At 37.4% G+C, this 24,547-nt stretch overlaps 1 protein-coding gene across 1 annotated transcript in view; it reads right to left on the bottom strand.

The window, feature by feature from the left end:
- Positions 1-24,547, bottom strand: part of SUZ12 (SUZ12 polycomb repressive complex 2 subunit) — a 34,736-nt gene that overhangs the window by 2,482 nt on the left and 7,707 nt on the right. The window contains exons 4-15 of the mRNA XM_059828101.1: positions 23,824-23,892; positions 21,027-21,076; positions 18,109-18,194; positions 16,449-16,680; positions 15,548-15,650; positions 12,782-12,887; positions 10,938-11,115; positions 2,955-3,046; positions 2,341-2,484; positions 1,525-1,682; positions 829-1,027; positions 202-281 (exon numbers count right to left, since the gene is read on the bottom strand). Coding sequence (XP_059684084.1) covers positions 202-281; positions 829-1,027; positions 1,525-1,682; positions 2,341-2,484; positions 2,955-3,046; positions 10,938-11,115; positions 12,782-12,887; positions 15,548-15,650; positions 16,449-16,680; positions 18,109-18,194; positions 21,027-21,076; positions 23,824-23,892 — 1,497 coding nt within the window. The remainder of the gene's footprint in view (positions 1-201; positions 282-828; positions 1,028-1,524; positions 1,683-2,340; positions 2,485-2,954; positions 3,047-10,937; positions 11,116-12,781; positions 12,888-15,547; positions 15,651-16,448; positions 16,681-18,108; positions 18,195-21,026; positions 21,077-23,823; positions 23,893-24,547) is intronic.

Genomic DNA, 24,547 nt, shown 5'->3' with positions numbered 1-24,547 from the left:
TTTTCAAAGCCTTAAGGCTACTAAGCACAATTTTTAAAAACTTATACAGTCAAAAGCTTGTTACCAAATGATCCTTTAATGAGCCTTTCCTAACAACTGAGCTAACTGAATTTTAAGTGCTTAGTGAACTGCCGTGCAAAATGGTCAACCAAATCTATACCATAATTTATTTGTATCAAATCAAAGTTTATCGTAACATACCCGTGCTTCATAACATGAAGATTCCATAATTTCATCACTTCTTTCTCTCCTTCGTTAACATCAGAAAATTCTTCAATTTGCTGGAGAGACAAAGGATTGGGAGAAAGGACAGGAGAAGAAACAAACACACACACACATCAGAACTGCACATCTGCTGACAAGTCGTGAAAGCACACCTAAAATTCAACTTATGCCACCTATACATCACAGAAATAACTACGGCTGAAAATTCAGGCACTGCAGTCAAAAAGGTCTGAAAAAAAGTCATATCATGTAGAGACCTGTGATGATAAATTACTTCCATATTATATATACACACCACTGCGTACTCCTGTGATACCAGCATCTCCTCTTCGAAGGAGAAATCCAGCCACAAACAATGAAAACTTGTTAGGGCCCATGTGGACTGAGCTAGCTTTGCAACTAAAGACGTACTTGAAAATACAAACTTTGATTCCATGAATTTTTATCGTTAGTGTCTCAGCATCACAAAGTTTTCTACTTACTCTTAAAGTAAATGCATCATTTTCAGAACATATGCCCTGTTTGTTACCTACAAAAACTGCAGACCATCTTTTAAAAAAACACAATCCATTTAAAATAACTTTGTATAAATGGAATAATTACAGTAATGGTTTTCTCCCGTAGCCATTCAGGGTCCTTCTCATCCTCACTGTCTACTTCCATTTCTTGTGGACGGAGAGGTAAACATGTGTCACTGTGAAAATATAGCCGATTGTGCCCGCTGCTGTATGTTCGCTGCTGTTCTACTTCTCCATCTTCAGATTCAAGAAATTCTGACATACTTGCTTTCGTACGCTTTGGCCTACCAGAAGGAAAAAAAAAGTAACTGCTTTCAACCATCATATAAAATATGCAAATACTAAGAACTGTAATTGATTAATGCAAATTATTCTTTTAAGCTCTAGCTTGCAAAAGTGTTGTGGGGAGGGGTGTGTGGGGTGTGGAAGGGAAATCACCAGCAGTGAAATAAATCTCATTAAAAACCCAACACCCCGCTCCAACCCACACTCCACCTTTTCAGGAAGAAAAGTTTTAGGATAAGGCAGTTAAAAAAAAAAAAACAACTTACATCATTATGAATAGGTACCTCAACTGAAAAGACGTAGAAAAAAATCAAAGGTGATGTTATCATCCTTCAGTAACATTTTATTTAGTCATAAACCACTGTACTTTAATGATAGTGAAATTTAACACTGTTTATGTGCACCTACAGATTTACAAATCCTTAGGGGTTTCACAGATCTAGTCCATATGCTGTATTACACAAATACAGATAGACCTTGATTTCCATCTCCCTACCTGCAAACAAGTATGTGTGTGATAGGAGTTCTTTTGACCGGTCCATTGCGACTGAAGGCAAATCCAGGTTGACGATGGATGTCCTGGGGATTTCCTGCATAGGAGCCATCATAGCACTCATTGATAGATACATCTATCCTAGCACCTTTTGGATGATACTGAAACAGATAATTGCAAATATACTTGGCAAACAGTAATGACAATACGTCAGGAGGTTTAAACAAGTAACCTTTTCAATTCTGAATACCTTAAATATCACCCTATCAGTAACCTGACATAGCTCTAGTTTCCTTTTACAGCACCCAAATAGTTTTTAACCTCTAGAAACAAATTATACTGAAGCTTCTTTGCTCTGTACTATTTTACTGTTTTATATAAAACCACTCAGAATAGAACTAATTATAAAATTAAAGAAAATACCAGCAAAAGATTGCTAGCAAGCACCCTAGAAATTAGAACATTTCTGAATTTCCCAAAGCTTCAAGAGACTTCCAACCAAGTGTAGATTACATTGCTTTCTACATCACATAAAAAGAATACATTAATGCAAAAGCAGCAGCTATAGTCAGAATGAATCCTCCAGTGATCAGCATTATTTAAAATATATTAAAAAAAGAATAAAAAAAAAAATCAAACCCACATTTTTTTCCCCCCATGTAACACACAAACATTCACATAACATTCAAAGGAAGCTGCATTTAACCTGTAGATACAGACCTACAACTTAACAGGCTGGCAACAGAATCACTGCATATGTAATATCTGTGACAGACTGTACAGTGTTTTATAGTGCTAAGCTACAAAAAGATTACTTACCACATAATTAAAGATAAACCTGCTGTGGCAAAGTTTAAGATGTTTGAGTAAACTATACAGTTTCCGACAGTTCAGCGTGCACCACGGGCAATGCAAGTCATCTCGGGCTTCAGTCTGCTGTCTCGTGTTGTTGTTATAAAGGAACTGATGCAAACAAAGGAATAGGTAGTAATAGGTAGTATTAGCATCAAATGCGTTTCATTCATTAACCTCCCAAACCCCAAAACAAAGCTGGACGTCACTTCAGGAAACCTCTACCGTAAGTTCCTGGGAAACACTACATCAGCTCAGGGTACTGAAACACTGGTATTTCAAGAACTTTTTCCCCCATAGGGAGACCACCTGCCCCCCGCCCCCCCCCCCCCCCCCCGACTATTAACAAGAGACATATTTTGGAATGTCAGACATGCCCCCAGGAAGATTAGTTTTCTAAAATACTTCCTGTAAGAAGAAATATGTGGAATGGTTCTTAATATGTGAAACTGAGACCCCTTAAGGCATCCACTAAATAGGCAAATAGAAATTTCCACCCAACTCAGAAGAGAAGTGAACATTTTAATTCCATGTAATATTTACATTCTATTTTTTCCCCCTCTAATGCTTATTTTCAATACCTGGTAAAATATTCGCAACTTTTGCCGAGGTTCATTTAAAACATCTCTCTCTTTTCTTGTTTGAAGGTCTGTCGGCAAGGATTCTTTCACAGCTGAAAAAAACCATACATTTCTTTGGTGAAGAGGAAAAGAAAAAGACATTGTTTCTTACCCACGTATGAAGTTCTGAAAAGGGCACACCGCTGCTGAAGGAAATGGGCTATTCTAGTGTACTTTGACAAAGTAGCTCATACCAGCAACAAGAAAGCCTTGATGCTCAACTTCCTGCACAAATCTACAGGCAAACCCACCACTTTTAAACATGAGATGTACCTCCAGTTTTGGAGAACCCTTCAGAGAACTTAAAAACAGTCAAGTAAAAAGCAACATTTTTCTTACTCCATTTAAGCAAACAGAGAATTCTTTAGGTATAGCTAAAAGCAGGTGTGACTGGGAAATAAAAAAGAAACACTGCTTTCAGATGGCTGCATTGCAAATACATTGCTTAAATTCAATTTCAGAAGTTTCCCAAGTCACACAACAGACAACAGTATGAAATGCTAAGTAACACGCAAAATATTTAACTGAAACTTTAATCCTTGACTCTTATCCCTCACTTACTGTTTGTATGTGTGTAATGGCACGGCTCAGTTGCCTCTGAGTCTTCCATACATTTCAATGTCAGTAAGATTATTTGATTCCACACAATTAACAGGAAACCCCACATGCCTAAGCAGCTTTATAAATCTACCATCAGGAGAAATCAAATAATGACACCTACTTGCTTCTGAATGGTGAAAAAGATGGCAAGACAAGTCTCAGCCCTACTGACAGAAGGAGATCCTTTAGAAGAGGCACTTATTTCATATTTAATATTTTGGAGAACAAGGGAAATTTCACCCTCTTTCTGTATGAACAAGAGTGGAGGCCTGACACTTCAGCCTGCACCACATCAGAGAAATCAGAATTCTATGGCTCAGTTACTTTGAGCACTTGTAATTACAGCAAAGCTTACGCTGCCACATTTAGAAAGTCTTTGATGTCTTTATTCCACTGGTCTACCTTGGGAAACACGCCAAAGTAAAATGACAACACCAAATTCATATACCCTTGGGAAAGATGCACTGGATCTTTTTCTTTTACTACCAGAACCTCTAACCGATAGTAGTTTCTACTGTTTTCACTCTCCTCCTTTCTTGGTATTCAGAGACTGAAAACAGTATGACCATCATCTGTATCTTACAATGCTGCACATTGTGCTACGATATATTCCTGTGTTAAGAGTCTGCTGTACTATTTTGGAAGGTGGCTCTTGCTGTAACTTTACCAATTTACTGGAATACTTATCTTCTCTGATGCAAGAAAAAAGGGGTTCTATCAGTATGTCAGCAATGCAGCCTTGCCACATCCCTCTTGCCTCTATTTATTATGTAGTAAACTAGTACACACCTTCTAAAGTTAATCAACACACCGTCATTTCTTTTGCAAGTCTGAGTGTAAAACCTGCCTAACAAATTACAATATAGGTCTCCAAGAAACTCTAAAATACAAGGAGCCCTGGTATGAGGAAGTAAAGATAAAGCAGAACAACTTTTACAGCGCACGTTGAAGTACTTCCCCACTTCTGTTCCTTTCTTCTGTTTAAGAAACCTAAGTGTCTGCAACCCCTCGCTCAGGTAAAATATTCAATTCAGAAGACAGGAATCAGTCTTATTTAAATATTCTTGTACTCTGTCCTAAGACGAAGATGTCTGTAAGCTGACTGAGGATGTTAGGGGTCATTCTAGACAGTGGCTTCTGCACAGGTAGGGGTGAAATTCTTCTTGCTCTAACTTCGGTATTACTACACACTAAAGCTCTAAAAGCAGTGAAAAGAGTTGCTACTCTTAGAAAGTCTCACCAGAGATGAGCTATCGTTGACCCATCAATGTACACTGCAATACAACTGCACAAAAAGCACGTTTGGAAAAGCAGTATATTTTTCATAATAATCATTCCCTTGCTATCACTACTACAGCTCCAAAACCTCACAGTTATATATCCAACACAAAATCAAACTCAAATACCATTTTGCACAAATTCTCTGATATGCTACCACAGATGAACACTGGAACGCCAAGCAAGGCAACTCTTCACAAACAGTGCCTGGCTACATACCCCAGAGATTAAGCCTGGAGACAGAACCACTGCACTCCAGATAATTACTTCTATAATAGGGACCTAGAAGTTTCCTTAATCACAGTCCCAATCTAGTTACAAGCTTGGAAATACTGATCACTCTGAAGTGAATCGGGTGCCAGCTGAGAGTCTGGGTATGTTCATAGGTGCTTCAACAAGAGAAGCAGCCTGTTGCCTTCTGTACAATTTAAGTTTTCCAGCTGTCCTTGGGCCTTACCTGCCAACACAATATTCCAAGCCAAAGTTACAAGCAACTGTGAGCGAGACAAAAGACAGACAGTATCTAGGCCAGCCCCCACTGCCACTTAGGAATCAAAGGGGAGTTTCAGATTAAATATGACCCTGAGACAGGAAATGGATAAAAAAAGGACACAATGGTCATTCAAAGGTGCTTTTCCTATATAGTGTCAAAAAGTATTCTAGTAGTAGCTTTTCTGAGCTAAGCTCTGGGACAGCAAGGAAGAAACGTATTTTTAAAAACATATTAACAAAATTGCAATTAAGCAACTGAACTAAATTAACCACAAATTTGTATTTAGAAATACAAAAGCTACATTAAGCTTAATTCCTTGAGATAATTACGATCGAACAGCATGCCACCTGCTGTACAGCTACATCACTTCGTGAAGTTTTTAGGTAACTGGACTGCAGCATACAATCAGTTACCCCCACCCCAGCAGCTATCCCAGTATTTTGCAAGATCTAAACAACTCTTGAAGGTAAAAATAAAAATACGGGGTTGTTTTCCATATCTAAATGCGCATCTTAATACTACAATCTTCTGCAAAACGTCTCACAGCAAGTATGTATCTGTCAATGTTTTTACATCATGCATGAATTAAAAAAATAAGTGTACTATCACACATTCTTTGAAAATTATTAAGGGTCAAACCTTGTAAGTCCATTGAAACTTTCAAGGTAAGACCCAGCACTGATACTGATTAGCAAACCTTATGTAAATATTCCCAGAAAACTTTCCATAAAGAAACTGATCTGAAACACATACCTGTTTTTTTCAAACATGTACCTACAGAAATATCAAAGGACATTTTATAAAGTTTTTCTAAAACAGTGCTTCCAATCACCTATGTAAAACAAGACATGATTTTTAGTTACAGCAACAGCAGAATGAACAGTTTCTAGACATTTCAAATAGCTCTTGAACTAATGTGTTTAAATATATAAGGGGATATATTAAGGTAACAAAACCTATAATTTTACATTTGCAGTAGGTATTAGCAGACTGCATTAATGTTTTCGACATTATGTAATCTCCAAAGTAGTGGATCAGATTACAATGATAATTACATTTTCAGTGACACTGTAACCTCCACAGGAGTGCCACTACTACATTAAATACAAACCAAGCAAAGAAGGAAAACCAAAATAACCGCGAGAAGTCCAAGGGCAATGAAGAGAGATTTCGGGTCCTTGGGATGACTGGTCAAGGGATCGGGAGCACAAGTTGTGTTCTCCTCTATCCCTCCAGTTGCAGGGGATGATGAGGGGGTAGACAGGAAAAGCCAGCAGATCAATGCCTGCCTCCGAGCCTGGTGCTACCGGCAGGACTTCGGGTTCTTTGACCATGGCTTGATTTAGCAGACACCAGGCCTGCTGGTGACAGATGGGAAAAGCCTATCTGACAGGGGGAAGAGGGTTCTAGGACAAGAGTTCGCAGGGCTCATTGAGAGAGCTTTAAACCACATTTGAAGGGGGACGGGGAGGTAACTGGGATTGCTAGAGAGGCGCCTGGGTGTAGTAGCTCAGCACTTGTGGGGCAGTGTGCTAGTATTTGAGAACCAGAAGGCCTACCACCCCTCAAGGGCGAAAATTACACACATAACTCCCTCCCTGAAATGCTCATACACCAATGCACGCAGCATGGGGAATAAACAGGAAGAATTAGAGATCTGTGTGCAGTTGCAGAGCCATGATCTCATTGCAATTACTGAGACATGGTGGGATAGCTCATATGACTGGAATGCTGCCATGGATGGCTGTGTTCTTTTTAGGAAAGATAGGCCGGCAAGGCCTGGTGGTGGAGTTGCTCTTTATGTGAGAGAGCAACTGGAATGTATCAAGCTTTCCCTGGGGGCAGATGAAGAGCCAGTTGAGAGCTTGTGGGTAAGGATTAAGGGGCAGGCTAATATGGGAGACACTTTGTGGGTGTTTATTACAGGCCTCCTGATCAGGATGGGGAAGCTGATGAGGCCTTCTACAGACAGCTGAAAGTCACCTCACAATCACAGGCCTTTGTTCTCATGGGGGACTTCAATCACCCTGATATCTGCTGGGAAGGCTACACAGCCAGGCATGTACAGTCCAGGAGGTTCCTCCAGTGTATTGACGATAACTTTTTTGACTCAGGTGGTGGAGGAGCCAACAAGGAGAGGTGTACTACTGGACCTAGTACTGACAAACAAAGAGGGACTCGTGGAGGACATTAAAGGTTGGGAGTAGCCTTGGCTGTAGTGATCATGAGAAGGTAGAGTTTAGGATCATGTGTGGCATGCACAAAACAACAAGTAGGATTGCAACCTTGGACTTCAGGAGGGCTAACTTTGATCTCCTCAAGGAACTGCTTGGAAAAATCCGATGGGTTAGGGCTCTAGAAGGTAGAGGGGCCCAAGAGAGCTGGGTGATATTCAAGTCCCACTTCCTCCAAGCTCAGGATCGGTGTATCCCTAAGAGCAAGAAATCAGGCAAGGGAAGCAGCAGGAGCCCTGCATGGCTGAGCAAGGAGCTTCTGAAAAAGCTCAAGTGGAAGAAGGAAGTTTACAGTATGTGGAAGAAGAGACTGACCACTTGGGAAGATTACAAGAATGCTGTCAGAGTATGCAGGGATGAAACGAGGAAAGCCAAGGCCTCCTTGGAATTAAACCTGGCAAGGGATGTCAAGGTCAACAGGAAGGGTTTCTTCAAGTACATCAGAGGCAAAAGGAAAACTAGAGAAAATGTGGCCCCCCTGTTGAATGAGAGAGGTGCCATGGTGACAGATGATGCAGAGAAGGCAGAGTTACTGAATGCCTTCTTGTTTCAGTCTTTACTGCTCTGGCGTGCCTTCAGGAGTCCCAGACTTAGGAGGTAACAGAGAAAGTCTGCAAGAAGGAAGACTTTCCCTTGGTTGACAAGGATCAATTTAGAGACCAGTTAAGTAAACTGGACATTCACAAGTCCATGGGTCCTGATGGGATGCACCCACGAGTGCTGAGGGAGCTGGCAAAAGTCATTGCTGGGCCACTCCCCATCATCTTTGACAGGTCCTGGAGAACAAGCGAAGTGCCTGAGGACTGGAGGAAAGCCAAAGTCACTCCAGTCTGCAAAAACAGCAGGAAGGAAGACCCAGGAAACTACAGGCCAGTCAGTCTCACCTCCATCCCTGGAAAGATGATGGAACAGCTCGTTCTGGGCATCATCTCAAAGCAACTGGAGGAAAAGAAGGTTATCAGAAGTAGTCAACATGGATTCACCAAGGCGAAGTCATGTCTGACCAATCTGATAGCCTTCTACAATGGCATGACTGGATGGGTAGATGAGGGGATGGCAGTGGATGTTGTCTACCTTGACTTCAGCAAGGCTTTCGACACTGTCTCCCACATCATCCTCATAAACAAGCTTAGGAAGCGTGGGTTAGACAAATGGACAGTAGGGTGGATTGAAAACTGGCTGATAGATAGAGGGTTGTGATTAGTGGCACAGAGTCTAGCTGGAGGTCTGTAACAAGCAGTGTTCCCCAGGGGTCAGGACTGGGTCCAGTCCTGTTCAATACATTCATCAATGACCTGGATGAAGGGATGGAGGGTGCCCTCAGCAGGTTTGCTGATGACACAAAACTGGGAGGAGTGGCGGACACACCGGAAGGCTGCGCTGCCACTCAGCGTGACCTGGACACGCTGGAGAGTTGGGCAGAGAGGAACCTTATGAAATTCCACAAAGGCAAGTGTAGGGTACTGCACCTGGGGCAGAATAACCCCACGCATCAGTACAGGTCAGGGGCTGACCTGCTGGAGAGCAGCTCTGTGGAAAGGGACCCGGGGGTCAACAGGATGACCATGAGCCAGCAATGTGCCCTTGGGGCCAAGAAGGCCGATGGCATCCTGGGGTGCATCAAAAAGAGTGTGGCTAGCAGGGCGAGGGGGGTTATCCTCCCCCTCTACTCTGCCCTGGTGAGGCCGCATCTGGAGTACTGTGTCCAGTTCTGGGCTCCCCAGTTCAAGAAGGACAGGGAGCTGCTGGAGAGGGTACAGCAAAGGGCTACAAAGATGATTAAGGGACTGGAACATCTTTCTTATGAGGAAAGGCTGAGGGACTTGGGTCTTTTTAGTCTGGAGAAGAGAAGACTGAGGGGGGGATCTTATTAATGCTTATAAATACTTAAGGGGTGGGTGCCAGGAGGATGGGGCCAGTCTTTTTTCAGTGGTGCCCAGTGGCAGGATGAGAGGTGACGGGCACAAACTTGGTCACAGGAAGTTCCATCTAAACATGAGGAGGAACTTCTTTCTTTGAGGGTGGCAGAGCACTGGAACAAGCTGCCCAGAGAGGTTGTGGAGTTTCCTACTCTGGAGATATTCAAAACTCGCCTGGACACATGCCTGTGCAATCTGCTCTAGGTGAACCTGCTCTGGCGGGGGGGTTGGGCTAGATGATCTCCAGAGGTCCCTTCCAACCCCTATCATTCTGTCATTTTGTATGCTACTTAAAGATGTTTCCATGAAGAAAGGTTAAGCAACCCAATTTTAAATGGTCTATCCACTACTACTTTTAATGTGATATATATCTGAAGTTATGATAAAACAGTTCAAAAGCTGATTACCAAGTCTGACAATATGTAAACTCTTCTGGGAAAAACGTACAGGAACTAACTTGCAGAAGGAAACAAACCAGTTGCATTTCAGATCACTGAAAAATTCTGAACTTAAAAAGCATTTAAACTACAATGCTCTAAACATTAATGAATGACTAGGGAGAAACTAGTTCAATAATACATACAGATTAATTTACATATAACAAATACCAATTTACCTCACATTATAGTAATAGTTTGCAGACTTGCTATGTTTTCCTCTTACCTACACAGAATTATTTTTAGACAGTACTAACCGTAAGCCTGCATTCTATCTAGACAACCGCAAACTGCCCAAAATGAATAAAAGCAGAAAAAACCTTTAGGCCCAAACAGAAATCTTAGTTAACTTGTATGAATATGCAGAAAATGTAGCTAAATAATAAAAATGTATACATATCGTGCTTCCATCATAGGACCATGCCTAGACATCAAGCTATGTACCAAGGAGATTAGTGCCAGTTCATAAGCATTCTGAAAGAACCCAAGTTAACCTTTAGACCACAAACATGCAATGTAACATATAATATTTTAGACGGTTTGTCACATTTCACAGTAGCAGCTATATTTTCCAAGAGCTAAATATATCATCTGATAGACAAATTTTAAAACTATTTTCACTACGAAGCATAAAAAAGGAACTTATTAATAGTATAAATCCAAATAGTTACAGAACAGTAGTTAAAATGAGTACAGCAAAACAGACAGTCCTAGAAGTCCTATTCATAGATTTCCACAATTTATTTCACATCAGGATTTATGAGCATTGTATATAATCACTTCAATATTGTCATGACTTCAAAGACCCCACTATTTTTAGCTTTTAAACTTACCTTAAAAAATGTACAAAATATGGGATACAACAATGTCCATTCATTTTTGCTTTTTCATGTTTAAGATTACCTGAAGTAGTTGCACCAGTGAGTCAGGAACCATGAAGCACAGAAGTGTTAATAAGATGATTAAAACCAAACTTTGCTTACCTATAGTCTGAGTAGGTTTAACAGAATTGGGCTTGTTTTCTTGAGGGAGGCTTTCAGAATTTCGTGTTGCAAGAGGCTTAGCTATAGGAGCTGTAGACTTATCATTTGTGTCTCCTGTCCAACGAAGAGTAAACTGAAGTGTAGGTCCCTGAGAAAATGTTTCAAATGGAGGCAGTCTCTGGGGGGGAATCAAAATAAAACAGCAGAATAAGTGTCTTCCCATATACAAAAAGAATCATGAGAAAATATTCTCAGAGTAGGGACAGATGTAATTTTTTAATCACCTGAAGTCCTTGTGTTTTCAACATAAGCATACACATTTAGATATTAAAAAAGCTGAAAAAGATGATTGTGCAGTTTCCTGCACATTACTGAGCAACCACTTCATGCACATACTGTGGCACACATGTTGATCTTTATGAAAAACTAAACAATAAACAGGCCCTGACTAGAAAGAGAAGAGCACTTACCCACCAGCCTGCTGCCAGTGTATTTCTCTTTCTGCTCACACCTACTCCTAATTCTGCAGACCAGTATTGTATATTAATACACAAGATTTAAAAACCGCACCATTGTCTGCTGTAGTAATGCTATTGCATAATATCCTGTGGATACATTCTTATAGTACACTCACTTATCAAGATAATAGTAATAAAGAAATAGAGGAGACCTGAGTCAAGTCTAAACTCTTATTATCAAGTATCATACCCTAAATTTATCAATGAGATTACAGAATTCCATCTTAACAGCTCTTCATTATATTCAGGCCTCAGTTTACAGAAATGCTATTGCAAAAACAGAAAACCAATGACAATGGGCGTATCAGATCTTGGTGATAAACACACTGCCATGACTATTTTCTCTTCAGGGTAGCACCTCCAGCGTGGAAAACCTTTTTCACATTCTCCCACCAACAGAAAGCAACCATAGCCCTGTCTCAGTTTAACAAAGTTAGAGCAATTTACATATATATATTTATTTTTTTTAAGCACATTTACATGCGGAGCATCACCTCTTATGATCTGCCTAAAAGCTGTTTCTACTTTTCAATTCTAATTTCTGACAGTTTAACAGAATCCAAAGCAGTATTCCAGGTAAAGGCTGAACAGCATAATAGAGCTTATAACTATATTTTTACTATATACTTTGGATAATACCTGCTTTTTTCCTTATTATATAATCATGTTGATTCACAACTACTTTGCAAACATGTAGAATTTTATACTCTTCTCCTCAGTCACTTACAACTGATACTCTCCCAGGACACAGGAGCACGTGGCTATGTAAGTGCATACAATCACCTGCATTCACGGTATCAGCGAGTGTTGATTCACCTCAGTCAACAATTTCTCTTTGCACAACACTTTCTCCTACATTGACACACGCTCTTCCTTTCGTCACTAAATTTCACCAGCATTCTCTTAAGATATGTGTGTAAGATCACACCTATGAAAGCTCTGGGTTATTCTTTCTTTCCCCCAAAATACTCTGCTTCTGCAGCTTGTTCCTTTTGATTTGTCCAACTTGTATTTATTACAATAACAAACATTTAATTTGCCTGATTTTCTAAGACTGAAATTCAGAAGTCACTGAAGGAGACAGCTGACATACCTACGGTAGTTAACATCTGCATGTATTAACGATCTAGTGTAGCCAAAGCCTTCCTAAACCAAGAGCCAAATTAAAACTTACATCCATACATCCTGAAAGAGAAGTATTATTTCCTGTTCAATTTAATCCATTTTCAGAGGAACAGCCACTGACTGCACTTCAAATTGTGTTCCACCTTAATTCAGACCATTTTAGGTGAAGACATGTCTTTCAGCCACTAAAACAATCCATACCTTCCCATCAAGTATTGTTTCCCATGTTGCTCTTTTCTTGCTAATGGGACACTCTTCCATTTCCTGCATGGCCACTTCATATTCCCCATCGAGAAGTTGCAAGCGCCTGTCAAGACAAAGTATGTATTATGAGTAAAGCAGCTCATTTTTATTGTTTGCTTATTAAAATGTAGAATATATTTAACAGTACCTAAGTCTCTATGTAACTAAAGGCAGATTTTCAGGCAAATTTATTTGGCAACTAAGTGTTAATCTTAGGTAAACATCATCCATAACAAAAAAGCTGCCTAATGCCAAACATTAACGCAAAAGCCTCCATCCAAGTGATTCCAAGAGATGTAGGAAAGGTATTGATAATACAAAATTAATGCTATGATGGGAATCTTCCTCTGAAGAAACAAAACCCAAACTGAATGACACTCCCTCCAAATCATCTCTTATATATTCCTGCTTTATTAATAACTACTTTGTTCTAGCAAACCAATATGACCTCTAATCAGGCCTCCAAAACTAAAGAATCCTATTTTCTTATCAGAGCCGTGTCAGATGTAACCTTAAGACGACTTCAACATAGTAAATATAAAGTATGATGTTCTCAAAAAGCAAACAAAAAAAATGCTTTACATAGACTAGAATGGGTAAATCAAATGTGTGAACCAACTTGCTACATTTTCACTTTCCTCCCTATCTCACCCTGCTTCCTCCTATGTAGCAGTCTGTTCAGTGAGACTTGAGAAATTCTGATTTCTACTTGAACAGCTTTATTTTGTTGCCACTTGCTGAACAGCACAGGAGAAGCAAAAAAGAAAAAGCAGTGAATCAAAAACAGTCTCAGGAAAATGTTTCATGGATACATGTGTTTTAAAGATATCAACACAAATCAGCAAGTAATATCAATGTACAATACAAGCTCACTTTGTATTTTTTCTTTTGATACATTACTTTCTGAAGCAATGAAACTGAATTCCTGACAACAGATCATAAGCTACAGAAGCATCATTCAAAATAAATGAGTTGTTGCTAAGTAGATAAATTCCATGTGAATGCATGTTACACAGTTTGAACATGGGAATTATGTCTTGCAGAAAAAGGCTGTTTATGTTTCCAGATGCTTCAGTATTTTACAGTGAGATATCGGAACAGGTAAACTACAGCCTATCTTTTTCTTTTACATGTAAACTATATTACAGCACAAGTATCCCAGCAGAATGAAGTTATAAACACACCACGTAAGCCACCAGAGACCTTTTGTTCTATTTCTTGACAGCATCTTGCAAAGCACCAACTCCATCATTTACTCTACTTAGAACAGTAAGAGCTTCAAAAAGATAAAAAACCCCATATAGATAGAGAGACCATAATGTCCTTAGACAATACTTTTCCTAGATCTGCATGATACGTATAATCCTTTTCCAGGACTGGAGTCTGGGTAGAATAACTTATTTTTCCATTTCTTCATCAAACAGAAGACTGTAACTTCAAATGGTTAACATAAATGAACAGCTTATACTTTACAAAAATCCACAAATAACTAATCAAGTTAATAGCTTATATTTTGAAGATGGTTTTCCACACTTTAAAGGTTTTTCAAAAAATACCAATTTTTATGCATGATTTGGTTCTGCTGTAGATCAGGGCCACTTATACAGCAGCACGGCTGAAAATGCCCTAGCTTATATATCACCACTACAAAACCACCTAATGGTTCATATCATGTTTAGCATATTAAAGTTCTCCAGTGGAATTAAGTAATAGAAAAGAAGAAAATATTGTCAAGACTTCTAAGAAGATACAGTTTAGAGAAAGACATTTCTTAAAAAAACCCTAGTCAATATAAGACTCCTAAAACCATATTTGTATAAACAACCATTTTGTCAGAATCCCTTAGAGCTATGTTTTAAGCAGCTTTTTCCTGAAGCTGTATTTATATTTTTACTAATAAAGAAATTATCTAGATATCTACCTCCACCTGAGATCTACATTTGCCACGGACAGAACTCTTTACTTTCATATACTGCATTTTGGCTGTTGCTGGTATTACCATCTTCTGCAGGACAACAACTACAATGTCCACTTACCAGTAAATGGTATACTACTTCTGAACTATCTGGATTGCTCTAAGCTATAGCTACATGTGAGTTCACCCCACTCCACCTTCTTTAAAATATATTAAGTAGCATCAAGATAACAAATAGTAAAATATTTCACCACACTTAAACTACATGACAGAGTAAGCCTATTACGATTTTAACTACTTGTTTGATTTCACTGTAGTAATTGAGAACTAATGTCTTCTTTAGGTGGTAGCAGAATAAGACCTGTGACCGCATCAGCAAGAGTCTGGGCATGGAGAAAATTATGCCACCAAATAGAAATGTAAGCAGTAAGCATATTTCAGAGACTTTTGTTTGTTTGATTTACTCTTCCATTATGCTGTCACTGATCTTTAACAGAACCACAGAAATTACACCTGTCAAAAAACTGACAAGGAACAGACAAGCTGATGCATATTAACAGGACAAAACTCAAGTTCATAAAAGGGGATCATTTACAATTGTCACTGAACAGGTCTCAGTATAAAGCATGCATTATGAAACCTGTAGACTCTTTTTTTTTTAAAAAAGAGAACAAGCCTAAGCTCTTATTGTAACTACCAACTAAAAATGCATCCAAAGACAGTCAACACTGAAAATAAGAACAGATTTAAGTTTAATGTTAAACAAATTCCGAACAACAGAAACAATATTTATTTTTGGATAATATTACCTGTTTTTATCAAATACAGTCATTTGTGCTACAAATGTCTTTTCCCCGTCTTCGCGATTCGAAGAGTTTCTTTTTCTTCTAGCTGGAAGCTCCTCATTGACATCTGTACATAAGAAATACAGTATTCAATTATTATATAAGCACAAATTCAAAAGATTGAACACCTTCTATGCAACTGTAAATTTTAACTGGCTGCTGATTATGTCAGATGTGTCATACAAAAGGACATAGTATTTAATAAACAGCTCAATGGCAATGGAAAGAGCACTTAGCTTAACAGTAATCATAGATATGTTCACATATATTCATAGTTTAGTCATATTACTGTGTCAGCATAAAGAATTTGGAATTTGACCTTCCTCGTCTTGTAGCTATAAAATAGTGAGAAAGAACGTTTTTGATTCTACGTGTGCTCTTCAAAGCTGTAACATTTGTGATGTAACATAACATGTCTTGATAAGATTAAGAAAATAGCTTTTAAAAATTTGTTAAGGTATTTTCTTTGTTGGCTAGTCATTTAGTTTTGATGAGAGACCATGATAGCACCTACAGCTCAGTCAGTAGTGACCAGTGTTGCTGGAGGTTTAATGACAGTCACAGTGACCGCAGGGCTCTCTTACATTATTCACCCCCCCAACAGTGTTGCCTCACGCCTTCACCATCACGCATTAGTAAAAACCGGTGTTAAATTTACACAGAAATAGAAGCACAGTTTCCAGCTACCAACTACCAACTGTATTTTAGCCCCATCTTGAAAAAGACTGAAAACAAAAGGAAGCCAGTTCAGTCACTTGTCTATTACTGGCCCTTTTCAGAGTATGACGTACACTGCAGATCAAGACAACTGTCTATGTGCCTACAAGACAAACCTTGTAAAAGCATATTTAAAGATTGAAGTTACCAATGTTTTCATTAGTTTCGCCATTGATCAATCCATTAAGCTCTCTTCTTCCTGGGCGAGTTACTCTGAACAACAATGAGTAAGACTTCACCATATGGCTGTTGCTTGGTTCAAACTCATTGCTGGAAACTGCAAGTGATGGGAAGTTGCCTGGTTTTATTTGGCTGAGGTCTGGGTTTAAAGGCACCTGCTTTTTACCTGTAGGAACCTGTCTTATCGGACAACTGACATCCTGTAGGAAATCAAGAAAGCTAAGATTTAGGCTTTTAGAATACACAGTAAAGACATTAAGTGTTAAAATTTACATAACTTATGAATTGTACTTGTCCTGCCATCTTTTTGAAAATAAGCCTTGTAACAGATGTAAATAAAAATATCTGAAATAACAATCCCAGGTTTTAAATGTAAAAACAGGTATTTGAAAGTGTAAATAAAACTGGCATTTTGTAACCACTTCTGGCAGCAGCCATCTTTCTCTAAGTGATTAAATTAACACTAACATGAGGCATTCAGAAATATTGTAGAACAGTCATTAATACTAATTTAATTCTGTTTACCTAAAGAAATTAAATGTTTTGGTTATAAATATATTTGAAGGGCTTCCTCTCTTCTCCTTCCAATATTACAAAGTGCACTTTGCCCTATCTGGGAGATAAGAACCACTTACCTAGGATTTATTATATTCAGTATCTCTCAAATAGATCATTGAGCACTGTGTAGTATTGGAAAAACAAGGCAAGATGGCCTAAGTATGAAACTTGCAGCAAAACATTTCAAATAACCATCAGCACCTCCTGCTTTTACCATATTTATCTATACTATAGCAAGTAACAGAACTGGCTAGAAACAATATAAACTCTTAAAAACGTGTCAAAACACCTTAACGTTCTTAGGGAAAATATACAAAGCTCTGACCACAAATCTTTCCCTTTTTGGTTAAAAATTACAGCATGCATTACTGAGCCTCTCATACTCTCATAGCTGTGAAGATAATTTGCCAACTGGTGTGGAACAAATACAGCTAAAACAGCAAAAGCAAATTCAAAGATGCTTTTAAAAAATATATGAAAATTGTTTATGATTCACAGTAGCTAAAATCTGCATTGAGATGATCAATGTAAAAAACAGGTACAGAAAAAGCAAGGAAAGAGACAAGACTTGGCAGATGACTAGGAAATTAAAAACAGTTACAACTTGTTCCTTTTTATTTCTAAAGTCTAAAAGGCATAGACTATTTTATGATTTTGTGATTGCCTGGTTTAATTAAACCTCTGGACATTACAACAGAATTAATAGTTTAATGATGTGATACAAAAAAATCAAAGAAAAAATAGAGGTGGCTGAAATTCACGAGTGAATCTGACTTATAAGCAAGCTAAAGTCAATGAACAAAGCTGAATGTTATTTTTAAACCTTCCAGTTATTTCTCACAAGGCAGAGCAAAATCCATAGATGTATATATTTGCTTCTGAAGAATCCCTTACCCAGTCAATAGAAAACAACTTGAATAGATTAGTTCTTCATTTTAAAGACTAAGTTAATCTCAACAGAAGTATCATTTCACCATTACCTTGTTGTATGGCCATGTTAAATAGGTGTTCCAGAATCAGGTAAACGTTTTGCTTTAATATATATCAATAGTTTGTAAAATCATTTTTACCTTTCGTTTCTTGTGGCAAACTTTCACAAGCAGTACTTCCAGGGTTACAGAATTTTGTTCATTCTCTGAGTTTTGTGATGGCTTATCTAGACAGAAAAATATTTTAAGTGCTGAAAAAGTAAAGATCTATTCAATGATGTAAATCCACCCGTAATTACTTTTTAACCATAGGTACCTCCAGGCACAAAGACCTCTAGTCAAATTCTAAGTTTCAATTCTCCCCAAACTTACTCTAAATTCCCATTTGAGAGCATATCCTACCTCACTATTCTAATGCTAGCAGATGAAAAAGCATAGTTGATCTCCAATGTTTAAAAGAGTAAGCTTGCTACCTTTGGCATTGCCAAATCCTTTTTATAGCCGACAAAAAGGATACGGGTAGATTTAAGGAAAGTCAGAATAGACTAATTACAGATGAGTCAAATTATTTCCTGTAATTTTTTTTCTTTACAGCTTGCAAACCTAGAATTTGGTTTGCATCAAAACTTAAGATCCAGATGCTACCAGATAGGAAAACAAAACAAAATTTAAAAAACCCTTAAAGTTTATGCAAGGTAAAGTATATGCAGAATTGCTGTTAAAGGACTCTTGAAAGAACTTGAAAAAAAGTCTTAGAAAAGAAGACTTGGCTTCACAGTCTCTGCACTATTAATTTTCTAGAGCCTGGAATCTTCAAGATGGCTACTATCAGCAGTATGATCAGCAATGCCAGCTACGAACTGTCTTACACAATAAATTTCACTGTATGGTAAAAGAATGTTTAATAATTTGAATATATATTAATCTAGAAATGTGCCCTCACATGGAAGAGGAATAGAAAGATAAAACTATTATACATCTAGTTAAAAAACAGTTTGTGGAAGAAATTCCGAAAAACAATAATCAGCCAAAACTGAATGAATCTATATGAAGTTATTTCTGCTCTTTTAAAATCTTACAAATATCATTATGGGCTTAAATTAAAAAGCACAATGGCTTCACCTTAGTCCATGTCACAAAGAATCTGACATTGAATGAAATACTTTGTTATGCTCATCAGATATAAAGAGCAAAGCTTTGGCATAGTAAAGACAACATAACCCATGTCTCTTTACTTGCTTGCCTCCTGACGCTGTAACCACATTCAATAAGCCTAATGTGTTTCAGTTGAGGGAGAGTTCTTGTAACTCACCTAGAGACACTAGCAGTTTTATGAAACAAATGGATTTTTTTTTTTTAAATTGTAAACACAAGACACATTAGAAATCTTCTTAGCAAATACAGAAACTCAGGGCAGGGGGAACGCAACCAGAACTCCATCACACTCTCAGTTTCAAGAGTTTCTAACATAATTTCTATCCAGACAAATAAGCACATTAATTGTGCCAGCTTCATTAATGTAAATATTCTCTATATTTAATATTCACTATAGTATATATTACTTATGCTAGTGACATCCTTTTCTATAGTACAAACGATTATCAGGCTCTCACTATATATAGTGCTCTCTTGAAGTGAAAGGTTTTTATAGTTAACAGTAGAGTCACATAATCTAAACATTCAAAAACACACAGAAGGTCATCAAATATATTAACACCTTGAAAAATCTACTACAGACCATGTCTGTGTAAGACCACATCATAACAGAAGAGCAGTAAGAAAAGCACGGTCTGTCAGCAAGATCTATGGAACAACTACCTGATCCACTACAAATTTTAAATTCCATATGCGAGTTTTACTACTATATACTGTCCTGGAAGGATCAGATTTTGAAGTTACATATTTGAATTTAAGATACATCAGCATACCCTTTCCTCCACCTTTATTCTATACTTCTCTATTCTTATCAGTAGCTGCCCCAAAAGTCCTTATCTCTTGTGGTCTCCCAGCTTAAATACTGAACACCACATATAAATTGAAGTTCTGAGAGCAGAAACGAGATGAATACTATCCATTGAGACCAGCAGTATTTTGAAGTTCCAGAAGCAGAATGTTCCTAATCTACAGATTTGAAGAGCTTTCTCAGAATAATATTACAGTTTAATAAATCACTTTTCAGAAGTGATTCTGAAATTTAGACATTTGCAACTTTAACTTATGTTAAGCATAAGATACTTTGAGGGAACATAACAACTTCCAGAAAAAAGCACAAAACCTTTTACATGAATTGTATTAGCTTTTACATCCAGAGATGCAAGGTGCCATTCAGAGTATTTTTAACCAAAAAATTAGAAACATCACTTTATTTTAATGGATAAACAGCTAAATTTTTTTCAGGGAAGTAAAAAGACAGTGAATTTACCCATGCCTATACAGCACAAACCATGTCACTTCTGCTTTCGTTAAAGGAACAGAACCCTTCATTCTGGTCTGAGAAGTCCAATATTCCGATTTTGAGAGATAAAGCCTTATGTGCATAAAAGACACAATAGAATGACTGCAAGTCACTAAAACATGATTTCTGTTGCTTTTATAACCGCTGACATGGCCTTTGCCTTATTTCTAGGCTCTACTTGATAAAATTTATTCTCACACTTCTATTTTAAGTTAAAAAACACTGAATCTTCTAACTATTTGAAGGCTGAGGGTTTTTTTAAAACTACTTCAAATACTTCAAAGACACACTCCCAGAAAACCACTTTCTTCAGGAACTCCTCAAGGTCTGTTTCAGTTTGAATGGGTGATGACTTGAATTATTTCTCAAAAATCACCGTTTTGACTAAAACCCCTGAAAGCTTATCTGCTTAACATTACAATTATGCTACAACATATTTAAAGCACTATTGAAAGTATTGTAACTAATGGGACAGTCTGAGTCTAAATAAGTTAAAATCTGCATTCAAACAGCAGAGATTCGAAATATTCAAATACTCCCCTCACAGATCTATACTAATTTCAAAGGTGCTATAAAATTAACAGTATAGTGAATGAAAACGTACCATTTTTATGGAAGAACCCAGTAAACGTAAGTTGCAAATGAGCAGATAAGCTAAACAGAAAAAAAGAAAGGAAATGTTAGAACCAGTAAGTATTTTCTCCTCGCAGCAGCCACTCCACTCACTGATGTTCAAGACAGGCCTACACAACAGGCAGAACTATAATGAAGCGGTCCATTTTTTTAACTTGGAAACTGCCTGGATACAGCAGTTGCAATGATGGAAAGTTGTAGTCCAGTTTTCTCTTTACAAACTCTCTATGTATTCTATGACTTGATACATTAAAAAAAGTAGAGGTTTAAACACTACAGTAGAAGGGCTTTGCCTGAAGATATGAGATCTTGCCTTCACAGGCTGGCAAACACATTTCCTAGACATTCATCAGTAACAAGAGATGAGTTTTGGTGGAAGTTTTCTAGAACTTCACACTGCACCAGGAACTTGGTATCAATTTTTTTTTTTTTTTCTAACAAGTACTTTAAGTTTGGTAAGGAGAATCTTTACAATGGGGAAGCTAGAGCCTTAGAAATAAAGGTTATCAGTCACATCAAGTCCGTATCATAACATATGCAATCAAGATAATGACATCTATTTTGTTTCACAGCACTGCAGCTCATAGCCTAGACTATTCTGCTGGCTGTAGACCCATTTTATTTCAAATTGTTAAATTCAGAATGCATTTCAACTGAAAGCAAGTATTCATAAAACTAGATAAAATGGGTCTCAAAAACACTTAGTATTTCTGAAGTGCATAGTATTGAACAAAATACCATACCGTTACACTAGAACACCAGATACAATTTTGAGCACCTTCGCTGACTTCTCAGGAAGATACCTGACATTCAACGCCTATTTTTAAACACAAACACTCCTGAGAGCACTGAGATAATTACTGAAAGCGCCCAACAGCTTGAGCATTTAAAAGACTGCATCTATACCAACTTGCATCATTCATCCATGTTACTTTTCCAGACCAATTCTAAAGTACATTTTTTGATAGTTTTGAAAGCACAAACCCCACACACAAATCGATATTCTGTTTTGTTTCAACATGATCCTTATCCTTAAAAATCATAGTATTTACCTAGCAAGTATCCACAATATACTGAACAAAAGATAACTAAGAAAAACAATATACAGTAAATGTATAAAACCTCTTAGAACACAAAATTTATAAGTTTGTTTCAGACTAAATTGTATCTAGCATGGTTGCCTCTGAAGTAGTCTAATTATTTGGAAACGCTATGGAAAAAGAACAGCTGGTTAAAAACCAAGCAAACACCAGAAAAAAACACCCCAAAACTATCTCAACAGGTCTTCACACATTCCAGTAACTTAGGTTAGTCTTGAAGATGTCTGGTTTTGGTTTAAAATTTCCAAAATGCTTTGCATTTCATGATCTACCAGTACATTAAACAGAAGGGTTTTGGCAAATTATCTACAGTCTTTCTACCAAAAAAAGAACACAAACCTGCAGGACTAAAACAGATCTCTGACTGAATTGTGTTGATCAGAACAAAATTATTCTATAAGTCTTACAACGGATTGTTTAATTCCCATCATATATACTTTCACAGAAAGCTTAGGTGTTTAAGTCATGATTAAAGAATGTAACTTTTTTTAAAGTTACGGTCATCATCTATCACACTCAAATATCACAAACACATGGTATGCTACATCACTTCTCAGTGAATAAGCTTTTCATGCCATTTTATTTCAGCACTAGGAAATGCATCAAGAAACAACAGATTAGGCATATTTGCTATGCCTTCTTCTTGCCATCATAGCAAAGACAGGCTAGGATGAAAATGAACTGAAACGCACCATTCCCAAGCTTCACATTTCTGCTGAACTTTGACTTTTGCCGAATACAATATGGCAAACTCAGCAAGAGTTCAGTGCTTTTTTCTGAAGCAGAGTACTAAGACCTGATAAAATATGAGTTTTAGCCAACATTTAAGTGTGTTACATAATCTAAAGTAAACTCTTGTGGAAAAAAAATTAACAGGACAAAACCAGTAGGTACACTGGTATAAAGGTAATTGCTACTTCACAATTAGAATTCACAGAGTAACCTGCCCCCCAAATGACAATTACATATGGAATTAAGACTTGAAATTGGAATACTGTCATTCAGAAGGAACTATGCGAACATTCAATATGAGACACACGTGGGGGTCAGACCACAAGAAGAATCTCAGACTAAGCAATACTTCTCACAAGAAAATTTTACATTTTATAGCCTTTAATAAAAACGTTTTTTAACTAGTTACACTATTATGGCTTGAGATGGGTTAAGATCTTTTAAATAATGTTAAAAAAGCCAGGGTTTGTTTGTTTTGGGGTTGTTGGCTTTTTTTTTTATGTAACTATGAATGTAAGGTTAAAAATAGCAAGTATACAACCATATAAACCCCAAACAGTGTAACTTCATGGTATTTTCTGAAATCTGCCTCTTTTTTTTTTTAATTCCAGCACACACAGATTAGTTACTGACAGAACTGACAGTCTTAAAAAAAAAGTTAAGGCAAATACCTATTTGAGGCTTCTATACATATTTTAAGAAATGGCACGATGAATATTGAAAGTTTATCCTGATACTGCTTTCCTCCAAGTTTTTAAGTGACCAGCACACATATACACATTTTAAGATTTTGGAAGCAACATTTCATACAGGAAGTACCTTGCTTCTAATAATTACTCTTTATCACCTTCATTTTATCAATCAAAAAGACTTTTGATTTAGCGCACGCATGTGCTCACTTGTACATACACACACAAATACATATGCAGGCAGTACCTGTGAGATTCTTGTTCTCCCTTCATTTTCTCTACTTTTGATAACATGTCATCTACTTTGAATGTCTTCCTGTGAAGAAAAGGCAGAAAGAATCGTTTCACATAGCCACTATTCCCATAATATATAACAAGAAAGTTTTTTCAGTCTGAACTTTGACTTGGTTTTTAATCTGAAACTGTCTATATATACAATTTTAGCCTTCTGTTCAGAAAACACCCTTTTTATGCCTTTTTAGGCCTAGTAGCACACCCGTGTTGTAGGGACACAACTGCAATATAGCTTCTCCATCAAAATAATACAAAGAATTAAAAAATAGACATTTCAGAAGTAATCCTACTGCTCATAAGAAGTGTCATTTAACAGGACCATATTCAAACCTTGCAATGAACATGTCTAACCACATTCCAGCTTCGGTCAAAGAAAATCTTCCCACTTTAGTGACACTTACACCTACTAGGAACTTACATGTCAGCTCTTCAGTCATTACTATTTTAATCTCAATCATAAGAATGAAAAACACTTAAACCCTTATCTGACAAAACAGTTAAAAACCTAATTATAAAAAAACCTACCCCTTCTTTCTCCACAAAGTTATATTAAATGGACACAATACAAAGAGCAATGGATTCTGAAGCTACTTCTAGAGCACACTCACAAGAAACGGGGGCAGGGGGGGACAACCAATGACAACAATGTCGTGGAGAATAATCACTTCAAATCATTT

Source organism: Gavia stellata, chromosome 22 (assembly GCF_030936135.1).
Source record: "Gavia stellata isolate bGavSte3 chromosome 22, bGavSte3.hap2, whole genome shotgun sequence".
Taxonomy (NCBI): domain Eukaryota; kingdom Metazoa; phylum Chordata; class Aves; order Gaviiformes; family Gaviidae; genus Gavia; species Gavia stellata.
This window is presented reverse-complemented; position numbering and strand designations above follow the sequence as displayed.